General features: G+C 39.3%; 1 protein-coding gene across 3 annotated transcripts in view; it reads right to left on the bottom strand.

Annotated features, from left to right (window-relative positions):
• Nucleotides 1-483: 483 nt before the first annotated feature.
• Nucleotides 484-27,250, bottom strand: part of MAMDC2 (MAM domain containing 2) — a 99,013-nt gene continuing 72,246 nt past the window's right edge. For 2 of the 3 annotated variants that reach the window (XM_067568858.1, XM_067568860.1), the window contains 5 exons: nucleotides 17,205-17,298; nucleotides 15,626-15,778; nucleotides 7,444-7,703; nucleotides 4,703-4,787; nucleotides 484-1,459 (listed from right to left, as the gene is read on the bottom strand). In XM_067568858.1, the coding sequence (XP_067424959.1) occupies nucleotides 1,395-1,459; nucleotides 4,703-4,787; nucleotides 7,444-7,703; nucleotides 15,626-15,778; nucleotides 17,205-17,298 (657 nt within the window). In that variant the 3' untranslated portion in view covers nucleotides 484-1,394. The remainder of the gene's footprint in view (nucleotides 1,460-4,702; nucleotides 4,788-7,443; nucleotides 7,704-15,625; nucleotides 15,779-17,204; nucleotides 17,299-27,250) is intronic. The other variant, XM_067568859.1, reaches the window with a different exon arrangement.

The raw sequence follows: 27,250 nt of genomic DNA, 5'->3' as shown, positions 1-27,250 counted from the left end.
GTGTAGTGTAGACTTACCTGTACAGTGCCAGATCTTGAGGTGTGGCCAAGGAATACTAAGTGCAACTTACAGGGGTAGAGATACTGGATTGGACTCCAGGCTGCTCTAACTTGCACCTAAAGTCTGTTCTATTATGTGCTAGGTGCCAGCAGTCCCAAGGGACCTTTACAGCAGCCAGAGACCACTGGTGTACAAGGAATCATTGACCACTCCTATTTCCCAGGCCACATACCTTAATGTCAGCAGCCAGAATGGGGATTGGCATAGGACCCATTACAGTGTCTACATACAGAATGTTTCTCTAGCTGGTTACATTGGCTTTTGCGCTGCTCTGTGGTACTGCAGTGCCAAATGTACTGGAGAATCCAGCCCATAATTTTTTCTGAAAACACAAAGCTTGTCTGTGTATCTTCATACCAATAACTAGAGAACAGATTGTTTGAAGTGGAGCAGTACAATAAGACTTATTCAAAATGACCTTTTATTAGATTGCTGTTTTAAAATGACCAAAGTATCTTGTATACAAACACACATATGATGTCTTAAGAGTTAACAGGTTATGTGAATTCAGTTTCTTTTTAACATAAATGCAGAACGGGTGGTTGGATAAAGTATATAAAAAGTACATTTTGTATGAGTGTAGAAACTGACATTTAAAAAATGAGGCCTGCAGTCCACAGTGTGCCTCCTCTATTGCATGCAAATCAATAGCAATGTATTTTAATATAGTATTAACTTACATTGAATTACACTGGAACATTGATGGAAGTCCATTTTTTATGCACATGGATGACAAATAGATTCATTATAGTAATTGCTCTAGCAAAGAATAGCAAAAAAATCATTCATATGGAACATTTAAAGTATTACCACTGAAAGAGTATATTTTCCCAAAGAGATTTGTCATCATGAATAATCATGAATCGTCAAGATATTATTGATATTCAAAACTATTTACTTATTTCAAAATATTTATAATTCTTGAAATAAAAACAAACCCCACTTTCTACTCAACACAAAACATTCATTGAATGCAGATTTAAGATAACACAATATCAGATTTTAATTGTGCCCCTTTTACCTCTTTACCTATGTGACAAAAAAGATTTACAAGTATTAGTATTTTATTGCATGAGCTGTGAAAAATGGGAAGCCTTTATATAATAACTAATATCACATGCAAAAAAGAAAAAAATACAGTAAGAACTGTCTAAGAAGCCCTGAGTCAGTAACTTTGTTGCAAAGGCCAGAAACAGGAGTGCACTGAATTCTTCCTATACGTCCGTGACATATTCAAAATAGTCCAATATTTATCTTTTTACAAAAAATGGGGAGATTGTGCAGTTTCTCATATATAACTTATATGGTGCTTCATTCATTTCAGCAGAACTTATTTAATATTCAATTTCATTTAAGTCATCAGAATCCCCAGATGAATGCTGAGTCATTTCTCCCATTTCTAAAACAGAAAAGAGGGAAGAGTATTAAGTGTTTTCATATTTCTTTATCATTTTTACATGTACAGAATTTAATTACCATGTTGGCTTTTGACCAAGAGACTCGGTTTACACCCATGTACTTTCAAAATGTGCCATAGGATAGAGAGGTTACTTACTGTAACTGATGGTTCTTTGAGATGTGTGATCCCTATCTGGATTCCAACACGGGTGTGCATGCATGCCATGCGCTGGAGCCAGAACTGTTGAAAGCAGTGCTCGTTGACCTACATACTCACCTCTTGTGGCCCATGTAGTTAGTCCATTCGAGGTTTCCTGCAGTTGCGTGGGTCAACGCACCTTCAGTTTCCTCCTACTAACAGGCATTGAGCCCAAAGCAGAGTGGACGGGGGGCAGGACTGGAATCCAGATAGGGACGACACATCTTGAAGAACCCATCAGTTACAGTAAGTAAACTCTCTTTTTTTCTTCGAGAGCTGGTCCCAATGTGGATTCTAACATGGGAAGTGAGCAGTAATCAGTATGGAGGTGGAGGCTCATCAGATGCCATGAAGTGGACTCAGCGGATGCCAAAGTTTGTAAAACTGTGCTGCCAAGTGGTGCATCAGTGGAGGTGGAGTTAGTCAAGGCATAATGTGTCGTGAATGTGTGAATGGAGGCCCAAGTTGCAGCACTGCAAATGTCTTGCCACAGGACATTGGCAAGGAAGGCCATTGTAGCAGCCTGCGCCCTTGTGGAATGTGCTTTGATGCCCGGTGGTTGCAGGACTTAACAGAGGGAGTAGCACTCCATGATGCAACGAACGATCCAGTTAGAGGTATGTTGGGAAGACAGAGTGCGCCCCTCCCAATGTTCCCCTATTGCTTCAAAGAGTCTCGGTGAGGTCCAGAAAGGGCAGGTATGGTGGAGATAGAAGGCCGATGCATGCTGGACATACTCTCCCAGATGCTAGGGAGTGAGTTGCCATGTCTGCCACATCCATTGCCGCTTGGAGGAAGACCTTAGAAACCAGTTTGCCTTCCTTGATTAGGGCTTTGAATTACGCTTGTTTGTCCTCTGGTAGGGAGACTTGAAATTCTGCCAGTTTCAATTAAGATTTAAAGTCATATGTCGCCAGTATGGCCTGATAGCTGGCTATGTGGAATTAAAGGCCAGCGAACAAATATACCTTGCAGTCAATAAAGCCCAATCTGGGGGTGGGAGTCAGAACGAGTCCTAGGGTGTTGCTGTCTGGCTGCTTGCACCAATAGTGAGTTGGGCGGTGGGTGTAAAAAGGAAGTCAGTATTTTTTGTGGGCACAAAGTATCTTCTCTCTGCACATTTAGATGTCGGGGCGCAGGATGCTGGGTATGTCAGATTGTCAGTGCTGGCTGCAGGGTGGCATTATGTATTGGTAGCACGACCCTAGATGGACCTGTTGGTTGAAGAATGTCAAGGAACTCATCTTGTGATTCCTTGACATCGTCTGCCGGTAATTTTAGGGCCGTTGCCATGCACTTCAAGAGGTCGTGGTATTGGCCATGATCATGTGGTGGAGATGATGGTGGGATGATGGCCTCATCTGGTGGTGATGACACTCCCATAGGAGGTGGCGGATCCGTTGGTCCCGGCACTTCCATCGGTCCCAGTGGTCCCATGGTGCTCCGTGATTCTTTGTATACTGATGGAGCAGTGTATAGTGACAGAGGGTGAGAAAGAGTTCCCGCTCGTAGCATGGATCCCACCCATGCCAGTAGGGCCTGTGGTCCAGCCTTGCTGGTGGGTCTGGAGGGTACCTGAACCACTATTGCTGAGGTGGTACTTGCAGAGGTGCATAGTGGTGCAGTTGCAGGCTGCGTGCATGCTCCGGGGGGAAATGTGGTTCTGGTTCCATGGACCATTCAGACTCCAACAGGTCTGGTAAAGGCAGTGCTGTCGAAGCGAGTGGAGCTGGCATTGCTGGCGGAGCAATGAGGTGTCCTATTATGGCTGGATGGCACAGCAGCAGTAGTTTGTCGGCTGGAAACGGGGTCCACATAGTACTTTGTGTCTCATAGAGGTGTGAGGGACCTTCCAACAGCAGTAGGAGCTCTGCCGTGGCAGTTAGAGGAGATAGGTGGCCTGGTGTGTGCAGCACCTGCAGCTGATGTGGAGGTTCCGGTGCAGTCAGTGGTCGTCTGTGTTTAGGGGGAACTGCAGTAGCGGTCAGAGTTACGGGCTTGCCTAGATGTTTAGACTTTTTATCCGCCTTTACCCATTTGGGTGCAGGAGCCGCTGAGTCCGCATGCGACTTCTCACCCGGCTGATCTTGACTTGGGGAGGGAACGCGGCACTTTGAGGTGGTCCTTCTTTGGGATCTGCCCTTGTGCCCATAACTATGTTTTTTGCAGTATGTTTTAGCAGGTGCTGCCGGTGCTGTTGTGGCTGGGGACCCGGGAACTACCAGTGCGGATGGGCGTTCTAGCAGATCCATCAGTGCCACCTTTTGGTGCGCACGTGGATGCATTGCTTCCTCCATTAGGTGTTTCTTAAGCCAGAGTTCTCTCACTTCTTGAGTTCTCGAAGGGAAGGAACGACAGAGTACCACGTAATTATGTGGGTCTGACCCAGGCAGCATAGACATTGGTGCTCATCACTCACTGAGAATGATCACAGGGGAATGTAGCGCAATTCTTGAACCCGGCTTGCCTGGGCATAATCCCCCACGTGGGGTGGACTTGAATAACTTGAATAACTTTTGTTTTCCTCTTTTTTTTTTTTTTTTTTTTTTTTTACTAACTACTACTATGACTCTAACTATACTATCTACTAATGAATGATTTGTTGTTTTGTTTGGTTTTGTTGGGGGTTTTTTGCTACAGAGCTTAGGAAGGGGAGAAGGACGTTCTGACTCTAGCCATGTGGCGGTAAGAGGAAATTGAAGAGGCGTCGACCCGCATAGCCACAGGAAACCTCGAACAGATCAAGTGGGCCACTGCTTTCAACAGTTCAGGCTGCAGCTCATGGCACGCATGCGCACCCACGTTGGAATCCTCATAGGGACCAGCACTCGAAGAACTTTACTTACCACAAGCTATCAGAACTCTGGTTTTACATCTCATCCCAAAAATAGCTCCTCCAGCAGCATAGTGTCCCTTAACACCATACCACTGTGGGATTAATTCACTATTGACTTGGAGAAAGAGCACTGACTGACTCACTAAAACCACTACCTGTAGCACCTATGTTTCTCCTAATGAGAGAATTATAAGCAAATTTAAAATTACCTATACAGGGTCCTGCCTGGAACAGAATATCATCTATAGCAATGTCACTTCTTATTGACACTCCACGAACTGCTTCAACAATAATCTGTAAAAACAACCCACATGGTTTTCATAAATATCACATCTAAGAACAAGTACATCTTTTTAAAAATGCAAAACCCTGCTACAGGCTATTTTAAGATATAATGCAACCCCCAGCTATTCTAAGGAAAAATAATATACTCAGTGATTAGCATCTTTTAGTAGATGTCATGCTAATTGGTCAGATAACTGGGGTGCATGTGACACCCAGAAAAAGACAATCAAATCTCAGAATTTGGTATGGAACTGTCTTGTCCTAAGGATGACTGACAAATAATCAGTTAGTTCTCATGATGTAATGCTTCTCTTGTTTTTTCATAGCCTGAGTGTGCTGTTATCTTTATCACAAGTTGTGAGGGCAGAATTCTGTGATAAACCAGCAAGCTCCTCCTCTTATTCCTGTTGCTGAATTTAGCTCTTAATAAAAAAGCAATTTTTCTAATTAATCTCTAGACATTTAAGACAAAATGAACCTATCAGGATATATTTTCTATTAATGGTTAATGCATTTTGGGGCCAACTTTGCTCCAGTTGACTTTTTTTTTTTTTTTTTTTTTTTTTTTTTTTATAATTTTTCCACTGACTTTAATAGGAGCAGACACAGGTGCTTTTTGTACAGATCAGAGTTGAAATCCTGGCCCCACTGAAGTCAATTGCAAAGCTCCCATTGACTTCAATAGAGCCAAGGTTTCACTCCAGAATTATTGAGGCACAGCCACAAGTGGAAACACAGCAAAAGGGGTCTCTGTGGATTGTTACAAATGTTTTTGATGACAAATAAAAATTATTTGATGATTAAGCTGTACGGGTAAGAGGGATTTTTTAAATAAAACAAATATAAGCTCTGATAGCCTTAGGTAGCTAAATTCTTCTAAGTAGCCTATCAACAGAGAATTCTTGTCAGCAGAAGCATGAGGTTTCCCTGATAATAAGCAAGTGTTTCTATTTTGGATAGTTTACATATTGAATTAAGCATTTTGAAGAGATACAAGGTGGACATTTCATTTGGTTGCGTGTGTGCATCTGTTTCTTTCATTTACACATGGGCCAAGATGGAGCAATTCTAGTGGAAGCCAGGAATTTCTGAATAGTTAGAGAGAGTGATAGAATGGTCTCTTTTTCACCCAAGTTACATAATTTTAGAGGTCTCTCTAAGAAGTGTGTTTGTTAAGGAGTATAGAATAACTGAATCTAAAGATTAGTTACCAGGTGAGGTCCTGTAATAGACGACCAATGGTTAGACAGATGAAACTGGCAACTATGGAATGTGCTCTGAAACCCATAGAATGTGCATCTTAACCAACAGATGCATCATGAGAGAGTCCAAATTTCACTGAATTGAGAGTTTATTGATCTATAGTGACATTGAAAGAGATATCTAAAACCTGTTGTGGAGAATAAATACAAGCGAAGATGTACAAAAATATTAAAAAGGGCCTGAAAGATGTTCCTCCCTAAAGATATTTGTGTGCTCATCTATACAATCAAAGTATTTGAGTCAATAATGGTGCGAGTCATTTTTGTTGTAGTTTTTCGTAAATTATCATACAATTTGATTTAGTAATCATTCATAATAAAATATTCCCAGTAACATAACCTTGGGTATTACATCAATCATCTTCCCGCTGTTTCATTTCCTGTTATAACTTGCATCACTGCATTTCTCATGTTCATATCTGGATACTCTGAATTGGGGTTTGGTTCAGAAACATCTCTAAATTTAATGTCAATGGGGCCCAGACTTTCATAATTATGTACACACTTGCATGGCTCACTTGCATATGCAATGTAACTGCATGAACAAGTGATCAGTTAGACTTGCACAATCAATTCATGTAACTACATGGTCAATCATGGTAATTTTGGCTTCAAAAAAGGCATGCAAATATGCCTGCAATGGAAAACTTGCCATTCAGAAAATCTAGATCTATCAAGAATGAACATTTTTAGGGTCCAGTCCCGTGAGGTGCTGAGGGTCCTCAAATTCCACTGAAATTAACCTGGAATTTAGAGCAGACAGCACCTCTCAGGACTTGGCCCCTACTTGGCAGTTACATCCTCAGCTCAAGCTTTGTGCCAAACTCAGAAAGCCACAACCTTGAAGAGACCTCGAGAACTCTATCACAGGTTTGCAATTATGCCAACTCCAGACAAGGTTGTTTTGCAGCTGGGAATATAAAACATTTATGAGCTTGAGATAAAAATAAGAACTAGAAGATATAGCTAAGAAAGGGTGGAAAAATACCCTTTACATTAAAAAATTAAATTAAAAAACTGACATGATCAGTAATACAAACTGAGACATTCACATTTGCAACCCACTTACAACTGTATCTGGTATATTCCCTCCCTCTTATAAAGTGGGAGAAGTTCTCCAGTATTTCACATTGTTCAAATGCAATGCCTATGCAGCACCAGTCAGCCATCCTGAACAAGAAGTATCTCAACACTTTCTCTGTCATGGGCAGAAGAGGACACAAGCTCTGAATAACAACATTCATTTGATTTCCTCCAGCCTCTAAAATCTCCAGGTCCCATTGAAACCCCACCTATGTCAGTTTTTTCTTCTGACTTCAAGTGGAACCCATTCTTTGAGCTAAAACATGAATCCCAGAGAACACTGCAGTTTAATCTTCCATCTGGCTCAGTCTTTTGCTTACCTGATGGTATTTATCACATTCATATTCTATCAGTCCCCTTAGCCAGGTGATGCTCTGTTCACCTCTCCTTCTCCATAAGAGGGTCTCTTCACTATCACCTTCCTTTTTCACATAAACATTTAACAATCCAGTTCCAGCTCCATACATGTGGTAGAAAAACATCAAGCACTGCTTTCCAGAGATCCCTCTTAGTGATCTTGAAGTCAGACGTGCTTTCTGTCCATAGATCATGTTGGATGCTTCTATGTACATATAGTATCCTGAATAAAACATTCAAGACCAAATATTAGTTACATAAAATTATTCTTTCCCTCAATATGTTCAATAATTATAAGTCTGTATGTGAAACCTGTTTGATAAATGTATACTTTTGCTCACAATACAGTTCAGAAGAGAATGACTGGGTTGGTTATATAGCAGGGGTGGCCAAACTGTGGCACGTAAGCTGCACGCGGCTCTTTGACAGTTAAAGAGCGGCTTGTGGAGCCACTTATACCCTCCCATTCTCAGCCTAACATACGGGGGGTGGAGAGCTTGGAACTTCTCCCTGTGGCAGGGTTGGCAGGGGCTATAGTATTCTGCCCAGCAGGAAGGGAGTTTCAGGGGGGGGTCAGTCAGTTTGGCTATCCCTGTTATATCATAAAGCAGAGTATATGAATGATTAATGGAAAATATTTTAAAATTAACATATACTAAAGGGAAAAAATATGTAACACAGAAATAATCTAACATGAATGGTGATAAAGGGATAACATTGGAAATAAAGGCCTGAAGTATGTGAATAATTTTTATGCATCCCTTATGGAAAAGTTGCCTATTTTTAAAATACACACGGTTTTAAATTTTTGCCTGTTCAGTGGAGTTGTACTGGTGGAACTGAGTAGAGATTTTTTACCCCGGTGTATAGTACTTGTGTATAGTAAGGAATGCTGATTTAGCTCAAAGGTTCAACCTCTAATAATTCAAATAAAGCCATGAACTTGACAGAAGTAGAGATTTAATTATGTTAATATATGGGCCAAATTCTGCTTCACATGCAGGGCTCTCTCTGACTGCAACTGTTCTTAATCCAGGGGTATGGCATGAGAGAGGCAGAATTTCACTGATCTGAGAGTTTATTGATCTCCTGGAGTACAATGTACATGCATCAGAGGTCAAAATTTGGCCCTATATTTAGAATTGGTTCTTTTAATAAATCAAAGGGATAAAAATAAGTCTTTGCCACAGAAGACATGAATCGTGTCTGTTTCAGTGAACAAGATGTGAAGATACAAGTCAAGAGAACTGATTAGCCAGAGTGCATGAAGGATTATGCTCTGAAGTCTGAATTGTGGGAAAATTGGTTATTAATTGGCAGAAGACAAATGATTTTTCCTCTGAGGGTCATCACTCAGCTATTTCAAGCTGGAGCATACTGATATCAGAATACTGGGAAGCATCCCAATGTCCCATCTGTTATGCATGGCAACTGTTTTGCATGTTGAGGCGCACACTGCACCAGTAACTGGCAGTTAAAATTTCGCAGCAGCTGTTTCTGTGGTCCCACTACTCCCTTCTTGTCATGTTGGCAAGGAAATGCTGCCCTTCCAACCCAGTAAATAACAGAGTTTACAACACTCTTGGAGGAGACAGGGAATTCTTAAGAATCAGTGATACAGGAGGAAAGTAGAGAATGGCAGGAACAACTGGTAGATGTTCTGACTGTCTTTGTTGATGTTCAGAGTCACATTATCTAAAATCATTCTGAAGAGGTCCTCTGTGGCCGCGATTATTTTGTTGGTGGTGAGTAGCAACAAAAGGGAGAAGGAAAGGAGATGTGCAGGGTGTGGGAGGGTAGAAGAATATCTAAGCTGCAGATCTTCAGACAAAAGCTCACTCCCTGTAATCTATCAGAGGAAATTCCCAGGGCTATAATGCAGAACTGGTTACAGAGATTTTAACTATTTTTATGTTTTAAAAGTTATTTTTGAAGTAAAAATCCAAGCTCAGAACTGGTGCATTACAATAATCTAGTATAACAAAGCAATAAAGTCCTTGATTTCAGTTCTGAGAGACAAATCAAGTTATAAACTAACCGGAATGACTAGATCAGATCTAGATTTCATGATTGCAAAGTTCCCAGTATACTGTGGTGTGCTAAATAAATTAAATAAAGATCATCATTTTGAAAAATATTTTTATCTGACAGCATTAAGACTGACAGCCCAAAATTACTCCCTTTCTCAGCACCTTCAAAAATTGGGACACCATCTTCTTGGCTGGCTCAGTGGTTAGTGGTCTATACAACCAGACAATAGATCAGAGTTTGATTTCTTTTTCAAAGGTCATGAACACTGTGAAAAGAGCACACTCATTTCCTACAGTGGGGAATCTCTCTACAGTGCCTCCTTCAACAAGTAGCTGATTCTTGTACATATTCGAGATCCCATACTTCCCAAGAAAGGGAATAATGGATGACACTGTGTAGAAAATCCTGTGGTGGGGAGAAATAGCAAACAAAGTTGTGCCCCGCATTTCTTTATGATAGTACCACCTGGTTATGAACCAAAACAAAACTGGCAAAACTGATTTGGTGCAGTCCTTTTAGATTACTATATACAGAAAAGGAAACCTGTGCCAGACAGTACAGTTATAGTCTTCACATGTCTATATACATCACTTCACATTTAAAAAATATTCAGTCAAATGGATTTAAAAAACACTTAGAAAAATATGTACCCTGTCTTTCTGGCTGATCTAGTTTATCTAGCTTATGCAAAAGAAGTGGGTGTTAAAGATGGCAAAGACCTACTGGTATTAGGTCATCTAGTTCATAGCCTACCAGTGTGGGATTGTTCCCTATGCTACATTTTCTAGCATTTTTCCCAGTTTTAAATGGACTAAGCAATAAGGATTCCATCATTTTCTTTTGGAGATTGTTTCATATTGTCAAAGACAACATCATTAGGACATTTTTCTTGATATTCAGCCTAAATTTTTCCTTTGGGTAATTTAACCATAACAACCTCATCAGATACGCTCAAATTTATACCTGATTTGGTTGCTTCCATTTTTCATTTCTAATATCATAGCAGGAATTTGATTAAAGCTTTTGGCATTCCTGTGCCAATCTTATTTAACCTGACCAATCTTATTTAATCTTTTTATTACTGGCTTTGGCACAAAAAGTAGTGCTAATAAAGATTGCGGATGACACGAAGTTGGGAGTTATTGCTAATACGGAGAAGGACCGGGATATGATACAAGAAGATCTGGATGACCTTGTAAACTGGAGTAATAGAAATAGGATGAAATTTAATTGTGGAAAGTGCAAGGTCATGCATTTAGGGACTAATAACAAGAATTTTTGCTATAAGCTGGGGACACATCAGTTGGAAGTAACAGAGAAGGAGAAGAACTTGGACGTATTGGTTGATCACAGGATCACTATGAGCTGTCAATGTGATGTCTCCATGAAAAAACCTAATGTGGTCCTAGGATACATCAAGTGAGGTATTTCCAGTAGAGATAGGGAGGTGTTATACAAGGCGCTGGTGAGACCTCATCTGGAATACTGTGTGCAGTTCTGGTCTCAGTTCATCTAAGAAAGATGAATTCAAACTGGAACAGATGTAGAGAAGGGCTACTAGGATGATTCAAGGAATGGAAAACCTGCCTTATGAGAGGAGACTCAAAGAGCTTGGCTTGTTTAGCCTAACCAAAAGAAGGCTGAGGGGAGATATGATTGCTCTTTAGAAATACATCAGAGGGATAAATACCAGAGAGGGAGAGGAATTATTTAAGTTAAGTGCCAATGTGGACACAAGAACTAATGGATATAAACTGGCCATCAGGGAGTTTAGACTTGAAATTAGATGCAGGTTTCTAACCATCAGAGGAATGAAGTTCTGGAACAGCCTCTGGAACAGGGGGGCAGTGGGGGCAAGAAACCTAGCTGGCTTCAAGACTGAGCTTGATAAGTTTATGGAGTGGATGGTATGATGGGACAGCCTAATTTGGCAATTAACTGATTTTTGACAACTAGCAGTAAATATGCCCAATGGTCTGTGATGAGATGTTAGATGGGGTGGGTTCTGAGTTTCTACAGAGAATTCTTTCCCACGTGTCTGGCTGGTGAGTCTTGCGCATATGCTCGGGGTTTAGCTGATCACCATATTTGGGGTTGGGAAGGAATTTTCCCCCAGCAGATTGCCAGAGGCCCTGGGGTTTTTTCACTTTACTCTGCAGCCTGGGGCATGGGTCACTTGCTGGTGAATTCTCTGTACCTTGAAGTCTTTAAACCATGATTTGAGGACTTCAATAATTCAGTCATAAGTTAGGGGTCTATTACAGAAGTGGGTGGGTGAGGTTCTGTGGCCTGCGTTGTGCAGAAAGTCAGACTAGATTATCATAATGGTCCCTTCTGACCTTCAAGTCTATTAGTCTGTGTGTTATAAACGTGCTAAAAATATGTTCACTATAGCTATCAAAATTGTTTTAATTCAACTCAGATACAATTGTGTTTATGCTTTATTAGGTGAATTTCAGCTCTGTGCAAGTGGGCCAACAGAAAGCACCACTTAAGTCCTTTTAAGTCTACGTAATTATTCTGAGAGTTTAAGAAGTTATGAGTTGAATTAAAACCCCATTGAGATTGATAGGTGTGCACTCATCCTTCAATTAATATAACTAAGCATAAGTCCCACCAAAGACAAAAGGTGTGCAAGAACCTGTCCAGAAGTTTTTAGCTGAGGGATGTGTGTGTGCACACGCACATGTGTGTAGAAATCATATAGAAACTGAGGTCAGACAAGAAGAGAGAGAGAGGAAGACAGCCTTTAGGAGCAGCTGAAAGCACCATGGTTGACCCTGGAAGAAATCTGAGAAGAGGGATTGGAATCAGGGGTGTAGGTTAAAACAGTGCTCTTAGTGAGTGAAAGAAGCTGTGTCCTGCTATTTGATTCCTTCTGGTTCAGAAACACAGGGCTTTGTACATTCTTTGTAAACAAAGAAAGCTGCATCAAAGAAATACCTATCACCAATTTTCACTCCCAAGTAGAGCACTTATAGGGCCCCAAACTTCGATGAGTTGCTCAAGTCAAAAAGGGTCCACAGAATACATAGGCCTTAGCCTGCCCTTCCGCACAGTGATGAATTTAATCTATTGTGCTGCCATCAGTAGAAATATTGCTAAAGATTTACATTGGTGTAAGAGAGCCATAATCCATACTATATTATAACAGCCAGGTGACAGCAAGCACATGAAAAATCCTACTAATTATGTTACTCCCTTGGTGAGTTGATATAAGAGGCAATGTGAGGTGGAATTCTCCTCTCCTTTATCAGGACAAGCAAGCTTTAGCTTAGAGACAAGGTGAAATGCTTTATAAATTTGATCTGGTAAAGTTTGCCATGATGTTTTTCATGTTTATGTGAATCTCATATCCTTGAATGTTTTAAAAAGTAAAAGGATATCATGAGTCCACTATCTTTTCTTTGGAGTTACTTTTATATAATTAATGAGCTAGGTAGGGGCAAGAAGTCTAGTGTCTGTACCTTTGTTCTCTTAGGTGAACACCTGAAAGGCATCCTTCAGGCTAAGCAGGGAGACCATATATTGGAAAAAGTTTTATACTGCAAATTTTCTGTGACTCAGTATGCTGGAAAATAGTAATATGCATTTTGTTTAATAAAGCCAATTAGTTATCTGATTATTTTGGGCAGAGAATATGCATTAAGCATTTACATTGGTCTTTTAGCCTCTTGTTTTAATCTTCTGAGATCTAGGATGGGTAGAATCCTTCAGATTTTGGAAGTATAAAAAAAAGAAACAAAAACACTTCAGATGAAACAGAGTTGCCCGCCATGGAGGATGGGCTTGTTGGGGCTGAAATTTCCCCCCTCCCAGGGCAATTGGGGGTCAAGAGATACAGATCAGCCCCCTATATTCCCCAAGGCAAACTATCCACATCATATATTTTTGTTACTCATCTCTGGTCTCCTCTCTCTTCCTTGAAGCAAGGAGTTCATGCAAAAGGGCTCAGTGCCCACCCCTTTTTCTTGCCTCTTTCTCCCCTGTGGAGGCCTCACAGAGCCTACTGCAGATCTATAGCTACTGTAGACCTGGGTCAGAGTGTGAGTTTCGTGTAAAGTATAGACATACTCTGAACTCCCACATAGCTGCTATATCTTCAGAACCTGTGAAACTAGCACTAAGCCCCATATGTGGGGATAAGGGGGCCCCTTGCTTTTACATACAACAGGACCAGAATTTGGCATCCAGGGTCAAATTCTTCCTTTGTCTGCACATATGCATCTATCACTGAAATCAGCATAGCCCTGGCATACACTATTAGTTCTAAATTTGGTGCTGAGCATTTGTAGCTTTCAGTCACACCCTGGATCAGATTGTTAGCTTGTCTAAGTGGCATAGCTCTACAGAAATAATATAAAATAGCTGTTTTGCAAGCAATAGAGGTACGCTGATTTACATCAGCTGAGGTTTTCACCCTCTATGCGTACCCAAAGCCTGCTGCCGAAAGAAGAAAAATAAATTAATAGAAAAAATGAAAAGCAAAAGCTACTTTATTTGCATTTTGAAAACATCATGTTTTGTCTAGCATTTGTGTTTCTGTATGTGAACATTTACTTATAGTAAACATAAAGCATGTATAATACTGACAGATCGCAAAGCCAAGCTCTGTTTAGCCTCAGAGAATTTAGAGCACAGACAGTGGTAATTTGCCCTTCCCCATCAATGTGCCCGAACACTGTTCTGAAGGACTATTGCAAGAGGGGGAGGATCAGTTTCCATGTCCATTCAATAGCTGATCTCTCTGTTATGCACACCAAGCAGCCAAAGGTGGGAACTCTGAGGATATTTGTGATGTGAACATCTTTCCCTCTGATAGCTAACTCATTACACAGTCCAAATAAAGATGAGAAAGAGAATAGGAGGCAGACCCTATCATCTGATTCTTCAGTCCCATGGGTAACTGTCAAAGAAGTTGCATCTGCCTCTATATTATGAGCTCTTATTTTGAGAGATTTATGAACTGAAAAATACTTTGCATCACTCATTTAAAATTAATTTCCTTTCTAATTACAGTCTGCAGTAACATCCCACCCCAGCACAAACAGAGAACAGGCAAGTCAAAAAGGTAGTCCCTCAATGTGCATGCGTATTTTTAATGGAATTTATGCAAGGATATCCAGAGAAATATAGACATCTGGGTTCAAAAGGGAAAGGAAAGACTATGCTCATCACATGATTTTAGAAACCACTTAACTAATCCATGTAAAAAGTGGCAATGATGGCTGCCCTAAAGCAGGCAGTATGTTCAAGAATGAGGAAAGGTGCTATCCAGCCCCATGTAGTCCAGAGTAAAAGAAGCAAATGAGTAAGTAAAGAACTGGCCCAGATTGAAGAGGCTGATACTGCCTTACTCTGCACTAAATTTCAAAGGGTCACTTGCCACCAATATCTCAGATTCTGTAAGTGCACCCATATAATATCCATGTCTCCCACTTTCACTATAATAGGATTTCATTTGACTTTTCTTTAAAGTTTATAATGCAATTAAACTGCAGCAATCATCATCACAATATTTATAAAGGGAAGGGTCTTGTTAGCAAAGGGTACTTGATTTGTAAGGGTAAGATAAATTAGTGAAATTAAAAATAATTTGCTTACCAGTCAGAATTCTCTATGTGTATTTTTCCACTTACTACATTATAGGGTTGGAAGTACCATTTATATTTTCTGTATAGTTCATAAATTCTTTATTTCCTGTGTAATTATTCTGACTAAAATAAAGTTTAACCACTGTTATACTAACACACAACCACAAATTTTGTAGAGAGAAAATAAATAAAACACTACAGTACATTTCCTTTATGGAAAACAGTGAACCTCTTTTTGAGAACAGTTGTAATTACCCAGACACTTGGTGAAGACATTTTCTTTTGGGTAATTTCATCTACCAGTTGAGTACTATAGGCAAGCAAATGATATAGGTTAAAACATCATATTCCCAAACATAGCTTACCTGAAAGATCCTACTAAAAATGTAGCAGACTCCTTGCTTGTTTGTTTTTTCAGGTTTTTGTGATGAATAACTATTTTGGATATGAAGGTAAAATCTTTTTACTTTGCTCTACAATGTCACTTTACTCTGAAAGTTCAATGTGAAGCTTAACTCACCTACCCCAGTAGTGTGGTCTCCTTTTGGTCCAGTATAAGAAGTGGGAGTTTGACCCCTCCTCCTATGCCAACTACTTCGGTTTTTTCTCTCCTGGATAAATACACACTCATCCCTTTCAAAAGTACATTCTCCAGGAAAAGGTGACAACATCTCTGCAGTGAAAGAACACCAAGTTACAACTGAAAATGTATGATTGGACACATTACTTATACAATTGATTTTATCTATCCATTTACTATCTCTCTCTATGCCAATGGTTCTCAACCTGCAGCCATAAAGGTAGTATATATATTGTGTGGATATGGCCCACATAACACATAGAGAGCTACATATGCAGCCCATAATAGTAAATAGCTTGAGAACCACTGCTCTATGCATAGAAATATTTATGATATAAATACACACAGTATATGAGAGATGGCTCCAAACTAGAACACTAGATAAACCCCCCATTTTTATAACTTTGGATCCTACTATGGATCTGAATTTCATAATTTGGACCTTTCTCTAACATATATTAATATTCTTTTAAACAAGCATGATGTTCAGCTGATAGGTCATCCCCTTGCTGTGGTCATGATCCTGCAATGGGATCTGCTAGTGTAGGCCCTTCCACCAATGTAACATCCCAATGGGCTTAATGGCTCTGTGCATGCACAAGGGACTGTCAGGATTCTGCGTTTCCTTTATTTCAGCTGATAATTATCACTTACAGCAACATGCATTCTCTGAACTACTTTAGCTGCTTGGAATATCATTACAGGATGCAGAAGAAATAGACAACCCAGAATTCAGATCCCGGCACGTACATAAAAGAGGAAATACCTTTCAGCTTTTCTGTTTTAATTTTTTGTTCATGAATAATCTAACTTGCTCTTTTACCCTAGACTCTCCCTTTATTCCTCACCCACTCTGGCCTGTTGGGATACTGCACACCTTTTTGCTTGCATCAGCCATGAGTCCCCACCATGTGAGGTAAGTAATCCATATAGGCATACCAGTTTCTGTAGGTAAGGAATATGGTAGAAATTCTGTCTTAACTATAGCATAGGAAATGTGTATTTTAGTCATATATAGATTGACTTTTATGGCTCCTTCTCCAAGTCATTTCCCCACCTTTTATTCAGCCTGCAGTGGTGAGAAATGAAAGTATTGCATACCCACTCCTAGTCTGAAGTCCCATCAATCCCTATCAAAATAGCTCAGGATTAAAATAAACCCATCATAAATACCAGTACAAAGGTTGATTCTGATTTTTATTGTAAAGCAGACTTTTAGGACCAAATTTAGTTCTGGAATAAGCACATACTGCTGCTACTGGAGTCAATGGAGTTAATCAGAATTTACTCTGGTGCCAAAATTTAGCCCTCACAGGACATCAGTGAAAAAAGCATTACTGCAGTACTTGACTGACCCCCATCAGCACCAATATTACAGCTATCTAAGGAATGAGATCTTAATCTGATTTTATTAGGAAAATGAACACATAAGAAGGCTTTTTATAGCACGGAGTGAGATTGGACAGTGAGTGGAGCAGGACAAAAATGTATTAGAGATTTCTAATGCACATTGTCTTACCAGCAGTTTGGCAGCTTCCCAGGCTCACTGATATATCATCAAGTGCCACGAGCCCACAGTCCCAAAAGCTTTTGCACCAGCTCACAAACACCACCTGCAATTTATGAAGAACATAGGTCTCAGCTATTTTCAGTGAAACCCAGCATTGTAAACTGTCCTGAAATTTTAGACTTGTCTTGGTGCATTAATCAATTTTAATTTTTGAAGTGTTTAAGGGATTGATTTAAAAAATTTTCCCAATAATTTGTCACATCAGTATGATCAAAACATTAAAATTCAGTGATTTTTAGACATAAAATAATCTCTGTCAGTACCAAAAGAATAACCTTTCTCCATTTAATTTTTTAAAGCAAATTATCTTTTTCTAAAAACAGATGTCACTAATTTAAATATACTTACCATTTTATTAGGGCACACATCTTTATTAGTATAGGGAAAAGAAAATCACTAAATTTAAATCTCACTTCATTAGATTTCCTATGCAAAAAGACAGCACAATTTTGATTGTTTTCTATTAAACTAAGAAATTTTTCACCCCAAGAATGATTAGAATTGAATCAGAATGTGGACAAACAGGCATATTACAGGTTTGACAAGATACATGTTATTCTACAATTTCTGAAAATTAGAAAATGGCTCTTTCATATTACGGGGACAGTCCCCATTCGTTAGGTCTAAATCTCTTGTTTTTGACTCAAGTAGTTTCATGAATATGTTTATGGGGTGTAACTAATCAAGGTAGAAAAAAGCTATAAGACTTTGTGCTAAGCACCACCTAGACTTTAAAAAGTGATCAGGAAACTGCAAAAATATACATTAAATGTGGAATACCAGCCCAGTAAAGGAGCTTCCTATAGCAGATATGCTGTCAGAAGCACCCATAAAGGGTGAAATCAAGGAGCTGCAAGGCAGAGAGAGTGAATTAAATACAACTCAGTACTACTAGTTTTCAATACAAAATCTGACCGTCTCAAAGAGAAACACAAAACATCCCAACCTTACAACAGAAAGTAATTCCAGGGGGATGGTCAACAGAAAAGGCCCAGGTATGTTGAAAAAATACAGACATATTGGGCTTAGAGAGATGAAATTGCTCCATAAAATGTGATTTTTTACAAACTACATCATATTAGCATGCAGCATGAGGTTGAAAATGCTAAGCATAGTCCATAGTGCCCATCTGAGTACTGAGAAATGTAAAAAACAGAGTCCAAGATGTCCTATTCTGGCCAGGCATGAATTCTGCTATGAAAAATATGGTGTTAAAGTATATAAAATCTGCAATCAATCCAGCAACCAGAATGCAAAAGAACCACTGAAGCCATGTGAAATTCCTGATTACCCTTGGGTCGAGGCTGGTGCAGATCTATTTGAATTAATAAAAAAAAAATACAAGGTTTATTGGCTGTACATATTGCTGCGAAGCAGTAGATGGGCAAATAATACAAATTGTGTGTCTGACCTTAACAAATGTAATTTGCTGCCATCATTTTTGGGAAGCTTTTCAAAGCTATTCCATTGTGATGAGGCATGATTTAGTGGCTGCAGCCAGGTACGTTTCTCATGGATAACTCAGATTCCAATACAGGCTGCACATTTGAGGTTTCCTGTTAACTTACTGTTTTTGGCTTATGTTGAAAAGTCGTTATTGTAAAAAAACATGTACACACTTTAATCACTTTTCACTGTCTTTCACAGGACCTGTCATGCCTGCTAATATAGTTGTTAAATCACAAGTTGCTTAACTATGTAACATTTATTAAAACCTGCAAATGCATTATAAATGGACAGATAACCACACTTAAATCTTTAAAGTTGCTTGGCACTGAGCAATTTTTACTGTTCAAAAGCATTTTATGTCCAACATCTGTAATTCTAGCACTATGAATTGTTTATTTCGTGAATTATGTTGCAAACATATAGCTGAGGAGCATCACAAGTGTTCATAATGGCTTAACATATAGTGATTCGAGTTGGGTTTCAGTCTTCTTCTAATCATGCTTTTTGAAACCTGGAGATATAAAGTTTTTATCCTAATATGATTAAACGAATTGTATGACAATTCTCTGGAAATCAGCTCAATCTATTCAGTAAAAATTCAGTGCCTTGGAATAACTGACACATTGCCATATAATCACTATGGCATATGTTACATCAATCATTTGACTTGGTTTATTATTGGTTAAGGTGAGTGCTTATAACAAAATCAAAAGTTCAGTGGGGATGACTTGGCTACAGAGATGGCATTTTCATAAAACCCCAAGCTCCAACTTCAAGGAAGTTGCCCGTGAATGGATGTAGTCAAGATTTTACAGTTCTCAATAATGAAACATTTCAGCACTCTGGGTCGAAAGTAGTTTCATTAATATGCTTATGGGTTGTAAGTAATCAAGGTAGAAAGAAGCCATAAGACTTTGTGCAAAGCACCACCTAGACTTTAGAAAGTGACCAGGAAACTGCAAAAATAAACATTAAATGTGGAATGCCAGCCCAGTAAAGGAGCGTCCTATTGCAGATATGCTTTCAGATATGCCCCCAATGAAATTTTTCCATTGACTTTAATGGGAGCAGGATCAAACTTTTTGTTCTTAAACTGCAATAATCAGCACCATATAAGATTTCATATTTTCAAAGAATCCAATGTTCGAAGGGACCATTAGATCACCTAGTCTGACTTCCTGTATATCACAGGTCATTAAATATTATCCAGATACCCCTTATGAAGCCCAAAAATCTTTAGTTAGACCAAAGCACTTCAGTCCTCAGGAGACTAAACAATATGCCACAGGTGGAGAACAGCAGTGACTAAGGTGTCACCATTGTAATGGCAGGGAATTGATTAGCTCAGATATGCCCAGAGAATGCTAGCAGGTGAACCATGCCCCATGTTGCAGAGGAAGGCGAAAAACCTCCAAGATCCCAGCCATTCTGGCCTTGGAAAAATTCCTTCCTGGCCTCAAATCTGATGATGAGTAAGACGCTGAGCATGTGAGCAAGACAAATCAGCCAGTCATCTAAGAAGAGAATTCTCTATACCACCTCACAACACTGTACAACCTTGTCTGATGATCTATCTCCAGCTGTGGCCAAGCTCTGATACTTCAGAGGAAGGCAAAGCCCACCTCCATTCCTTCTTTTGAATACTATCTTGTCAATTGTGCATTGAGGGAAAACATTCCTTCCTGACCCCTGCAGTCAACTGGCTAGCTCCCTGAAGCATGAGATTTGATTATAATCACTGTCTTAATACAGAGTTACAAGTGTGAGAATATTGAGGGCAATCAAAGCAATCCTGTTCTCCCCATGACCCATAAAAAAAGCGGATGAAAAGAGGGACTCAAATTCAGACTCTCAGAGCCAGAAGGGACCATCCAGCTCCCCCTTCCTATCCTCCATCTCTAACCCCTCCACTTCTCGATATACATAAGGCTGTACAATTTCTCCCAGAAGATGGATTAACTGTCTCTTTTAAAAACAAGATTACACATTTTTTTACGACTCCAAGCGATGTTGAGTCCATCACCTTCCCTGGTAAACTGTTCCAAAGTTTAATTCCCCTACAAAAGATGCTACAAAATTACATCTTATTTCAAGGCTGTGTTATGCTTTCGTCATCAAGATTGAAAATCCCACCCCACTCCCATGCTCAAATCTCTTTTCTGTGTGTAACTTCCTATTCCCAGCAATCAAGTCACCATTCAACCTTTTTTCTTGATAAACTGGATAAGCTGAGCTTCTTAAACCCCACTTCATCAGGCTTGTTTTCCAGACTCTGGCTCACTTTTTTAGCCGTCCTTTGAACTGACTAGTATTTCCACATGCCTCTTGAAACTGCAGACAAAATGACTGGATACAGTATTCTAGCAGTGGTCTTACCAATGCTGTACAGAGAGACAAAATCACTTCCCTTAATATTCCCTTTTTACATCTACGGATCACATTCACCCTTCTTGCCACAGCATTGCACTGAAAGCTCATATTATTTTTATGGTACTTCTCTGAATTACTATTTTCCAAGTCAGTCTCATGTCCTACAGGTATAGCCTGCATTCTTGGTTCCCAGAAGTATTACCTTGCATTTGGCTCTATTAAAAAGACATTTTTGTTGGATTGTGACCATTTAACCATGCAATTTGGATTATCCTGTAAGAGTAACCATCTGCCTCATCATTTACTACCCCACCTATCTTTGTGTTGTCTGAAAACATTACCAGCAAAGATTTTCTATTATCATCTGGATCATTAATAAAAATATTAAATAGAATTAGACCAAGAACTGATCCTCAGGGGACCCACTAGAAACAGCTTATTGATATCTCTCAGTAACAATGACATTTTAATATCTGTTTTTAATGTAACATGTGCCCTTTTAAGTCCATATAATACAAGTTTTTAATTAAAATGTCATGTGGTACTAAATCAAATCCCTTAGAGAAATCCAATTATACTGTATCAAAACAGACAAGTTTATCAAGCAGACCTGTAATTCTATCAAAAAGAGACAACAGGTTTGGTTTGGCAAGATCTACCTTCCATGAAACCATGCTGACTGGCAATTATGTTTTTAGATATGCAATTACACATTGGACTTCACAGACAGCAGAATGATGTGGTGCTTCTACAATAAGTATTGGCCAGACAAGGATTTAACTGAGTAAGTACTCTTCCCCCAAAAGATCCATTTATTTTAATTCAATCTTTAGCTTTACTAAGCAACAAAGACTGTCAAATGTGCAAGTTTGCCCTAGTGTCAGTATATGTACCTTTAACCTTGCTAAATTCTACACTTGTTTTTTGAGGTAGTGACATGCTATTGCCATGAGGTTTAATGTTTCCATGGTTACTTTGCTGGCTTATGCACAGGAAAAGTGGATTTTCTAACACAGAAGTGGCATAATGCAGTGTGTGAAGTTGTCCAGTGTTCTCTTGATTAATTCTGTGTTTCTAAAACTTTCCTTTAGTTACATTCCTGGTGCCACTGTGAGGAATGAGATAAAGACATTTTTCTTTACTAGATCAAATGCACCTACCCCTTATTTGTTCCAAGTATCTTTAATTATAATTTTGGCCCATTTAAGCATGCTACGCGTTCACCTGTTAGTTTGGATGGTATCAGTATGTTTTTCAGTCTTTCACTTATTTTCATTTCATGTTTGGTCTCTGAATTTGTCCTTCATACTGCACCTAGATGATGGCTGATTGTGGTCACATTTTATATTAATTTTGACTTAATTTCTTTTCCCAGGATAATTCTTCCATAAGAAATCCCCAGTGAATTATTGCATGCCTTAGAGGAGAGAGTGAGAAGGCAGAGGATCTGAATGTTCAGCTCATTCTTTCTTCATTTAACATGACAGATGAACAATATATTATTCTTCCAGGCTAGAATGATTAAAGAAATATCTTGGATTTGTGTGATATCATGGAAGTTAAATTAGGAAACATTACTGGATGCAGTAAGTTGTTGCCAGTATTATTGAAACTAAAATGTGCTTTCCTCCTTTACCTCTCTTTTTCGTAGTTAGTAATGGGATATGACTAGGACATTAGTCAAGCATCTGTTTCTAAATCTTTGCATCAGTTTCTCAAAGCATGTTTGCTTTATGTTCCAGTGCTTAGTAAATTTCCTTGGTCTACAGCATCAACAAAGATCAGTGATCAAGTCATGTGATTTATTGGCCTTGTACAGGGTGCTGGAACAATTTTAATAGGTGAAGTGAGCCATTGAACCAAACTGTAAACCCTGTATATAATGGAAATCACTTCAAGCCGGTGCGTCAGAACGCCACACACTCCTAGTTCCAGCACCTAGGGCTGTGTATCATTAATTTGTACAGAAGAATGCAACATTTCTATTAAATGGAAAACACAAGCATGCAAGTAATTTGGAATGGCGATTCAAAACTCACCTCTGCCATGATACAAAGTTGAGTTTTTGGCTCAAAGGTTATATTGAGTTAGGTAGAATGATTCTCCATTCTCTTTTTCTGTACCTGTACCAGGAGGATTGAGGTTGAAATTTGGGTATAGACAGTTTACATGCTCCTAAAGAGGGAGTGGAAATGGTAGGACCTGCTTTGAGTCTTTGCCAAGCAGGAAAAAGGCAGTAACTCAGATCTTTCCGAGAGAAAACACCTGACATAGAAGCCTGCAAAAGAAGCCTTAAGAGGATCAAGGCAAAGGACCATTTGGGAGCCCTGCATGAAAAGTGCCAAAACTGAGAAAAAGGAAAAAGATCCAACTGGATCCTGATGTAGCCAAGGGAACTGGGTTTTTTCTTTTGCACTGTTTGTTTACCCCAGAAGGGAGAGCTTTGGCTCAGGCAAAGAGCTAGACCACCCAATCAGTCAAGAAACTGAGGCACTGTCCTACTCTTATGATGGGAAGGTAAACTGTGCACCTGCAAGCAGGTTATGTTGTCTGAGACTGTCATGCAGTTTATTCCTAGATTTAACCTACAGTATTGCTGACTGTTTCATCTGAGCCTAATGAAAACAGATTAATGTTGTAAAATGCTATTATACTATAAACACTACTATACACTTCTGTGAATTTGAAAAGTCAGTGAAAACAACTTTCAGGTAATGTTTTCAATGATGTGGTAGATGAACACTCCCTCTCAAGCTCCCATGAGGAGCCTGGGTTGTTAGGACTCAGTGGTAGGTTCAGTCTTCTGAGAGCTCTCTAAAGCTGTGGGTTTTTGCTAGGGGAACCATGTTGGTTAGAAATGCACAAGGTGCACGTCTCACACATGCTGATGGCCCAGGGTAGCCGGGGAAAAGATGCACACACTCTACCACTACCCAGAAATAAGCTTCCCTAGTGCTGTCACCTGAGCTGATGACTTCGTCATTGACCACTCTTTAGATTTTGGAAAACATGCTGCTGCACAATGTTCTCTGTGAAAACCATGGTGTGTGAATGGCTGTTAAATGCAAATCCATGAAAGAAATCTGAACCAATGATTTCAAGCATTATCAGGGATTTTAAAAAAAATATTGTAAACATCAAGACTATGAGCAAGGAAAAGAAGAAGTTTTTGCCCTTGGACAGAAGAGTATTGTCAGATATCTCTGGCCACGTCATTAACATGATTATATCAAAAACTGTGTTAGACACACAAAGAAAACAATATTAAGTGCAGAGAACAAAATTGAGCAAGCAAATAAAAGTCAACTAAGTAGTGCAGAACAACTAGGTAGGCACAATGGAGATTTGATATTCAATTAAACACAGCTCCTCATCTAGCTACTGTGATGAGCGTAGGAGGATTTATATTTCCTACGTTTTGAAATGATCATTTTCTTTAACAGTTTTTCTAATGTATTGTTTTCAAACGTGTATATCAAATGTCACAGACATAGGCATCAAATACCGATCACCATATTTTGAGAAATCTTATGTCGTTTGAAATTTTAACCATGAATTCTGAGAATGGGATTTTCAATGGCTGACATTTTAGTGCCATTTCTTTATGTTTTGGGTGAGGTTAGTTTTCTTTTCCACTGGAAGCTGCACACCCTCCAGTTCTGATGATATAGATTCTTCTTATTGAAGAAACACCTTGAAGGGGAAAACTGAGGTAAGGGGACTGATTGCAGGGCTGCCCTGAGGGGGTACCCTGGAGATGACAGGCCTGTTGAAATTCAGCAATAGGGACATTCTGTAATGGAGATTAGAACAATCACTAAATTCATTTCCCTCACAATGATGTGAGGAACTTGCTTTCTTGATTTTGCTTTCCCATAACTACAATTAATGACAACTATGAAGAAGAAGAAAGAAAGAAAGAAAGAAAGAAAGAAAGAAAGAAAGACGAAAATGAAAAAAAAAAAAAAAAAAGGCCTCTGCTATGCTGGGGAGAGCTGGGAGAAAATTAGGTCACTTTTGTGAGTTTGGTTTTAAATCCATGGAACATGCTCAGATACTATAGTGATGAGTACTATGATAAAGCGCTGCATGAATGGCTAGATAATATTAAATGTCAGCTTTTGAAAGCTGCTCAGAAGTTTGGAATGTTCCATCAGTCCTAGCAGCACTGCTTTAACTGAGCAGAATTGAGGCGAGTAGGTTAACTTGGGTTCAAAAGCTTCAGTTTAATCTAGAGAGCTAGAGTTTATTCTATGGTTGAACAAAGAAGAATTTTTCCATGGTTACACACAAAAATGTAAATTCAAGCTGTGTTGTGCATGTAAGCGTGTTTAGACCACCCCTGGTTTAAATGGATTTCCCCCCTACACACTACACCCCATGTAGTCTGAATCTACTTCTTCACACATTAACACTAAGATAACAACAGATTTGGAGTCAATTTCACTAAAATTAAATGTGTTCCAAAGAATCCAAACAATTCAATTTCATTTTTCATGCTACCATAAACAAAACCTTAATAGATGATGGGTCTGAGCTATGCCCATAAATGCCAGGATTTTTTCTCTCACCTCTTCACTCTCACACTTGTTCATAAGCACTGCAGAATTCAAAAATGGTACTTTTAGTGTATAGAACCATATGTGCTTACAATACCTAGAAGACAGCATGAGCGAAGGACAGAGTACGAAAGGGTAACATTGAATGTCCTGCCTTTTCTGAGGTTAAGTCCATCTGTTAACATTATTCAATATATGTTTGGTGTTCTATCTACAGTATGTATATTATAATTTATGACTTGCTTGGTTGATTCATAGCCATCTAACATTTTGACATGGTACTTTCAAATTGCCACATTAATGCCTTCTGGACGGCTACAAGTTTCCTGCTCACAGAATTCAAGCCAGTAAACTGCTCCAGACTCCAGTTTGCTAATCCAAAAAGAGCCTATAAAAATTATACAAACCAGGATCGTCAGAAGTAGAGAGCCTTTTAGTAGTCAGACACAAACATGCTAGCTTCAGCCATACATCGCTTTGTTCCCAACATTCATCAGAAAATCTCAAAATGTATCTTAAAGCTTTTTGGGAATAACATTTGAACCACACATCATTCCTTATAGTGAGGAGAAAGATGAAGGAAATATACAATCAGATGTTTTGGAACTGTCATTTTCTGGCAATGGGAGTTTTATAACTTTCAAAACTCTCTGGCCAAAGGAAGGAACAGCAAAAAGATCGGAGTCTGACTTTATTTGCCATTAAGGGGCAGCCAAGAGATTACATCACCAGAGACTGTTTGCTGTTTCCACAGACACTTACTCAGCCAACCTACCAAGTAACAACTGTCAACCAAAAGCTTGGTCAACCAAATTACCGTGCACATTTAAGAATTCTTTGCTTTTAAGTTTAGTCCTGTTCCATCTCAAAATGGAGGCATCAACTATAGTTGATATATTTTATTAATAAAGTATGCAGAACTAATCACACTGCCTATTATTAAGTTTGCCCAGCATCTCCCATGATAAGACCCTGTTTCCAGTTGCTTATAACTTTGCCAAACTTTAACCATTTGGGCTGAAGTTTTCCCTGCCTGGTTTGGTTTTGGTGGTTGTTTTATATTTTATTTTTTTGTGGGAAAGGGAAGACTGGCTGGGCAAGGAGATTGGGAATAGGAGAGGGGGAAAGACTGGGACAGGGAGTCTGGAGGAGTGAGCATAGGACTTGTTGGGAAAGGAGTCTGGAACTAGAATGAGAAGCCTGAGTGGAGGCTGGGACAAGACCCATGGATGAGGAATAGACAAGACTGAGCTATGGACAGGCTGGAGGGGATGAGGCAGAATGGATCACAGACTTGGGGGGAATGGGCTGAAAAAGAGTCTGTGCCCTCCAGAGCACACTTTCCTCCAGAGCCTGGAATGGAACCCAGGATTCCTACATCTCTCCATTTATCTGCTGTCAGAAAATATCTGAAAATCTACTGGCAAAATATGTGTCTAATCCTTTTCTAGAGCTGGTCCACACAGAGGATAACAACATATAGTTGTCAGTTATTCTGTTAGTTCAAGTGGAAGAGGTCTGTGTGGTGGTTCTAAAGCTTCCAAACCTGCTGATTACCCATGTGGGTGTCCATATGATGTCACATGATGGAGTTAGTTTCTTCAGTTTGCTTTTTAA

This window comes from Emydura macquarii, unplaced genomic scaffold (assembly GCF_026122565.2).
Source record: "Emydura macquarii macquarii isolate MOO-44397 ecotype Brisbane River unplaced genomic scaffold, CSIRO-AGI_Emac_v2 contig_2897, whole genome shotgun sequence".
Taxonomy (NCBI): domain Eukaryota; kingdom Metazoa; phylum Chordata; order Testudines; family Chelidae; genus Emydura; species Emydura macquarii.
The sequence above is the reverse complement of the archived record's forward strand: the minus strand, read 5'-3'. Positions and strand labels throughout refer to the sequence as shown.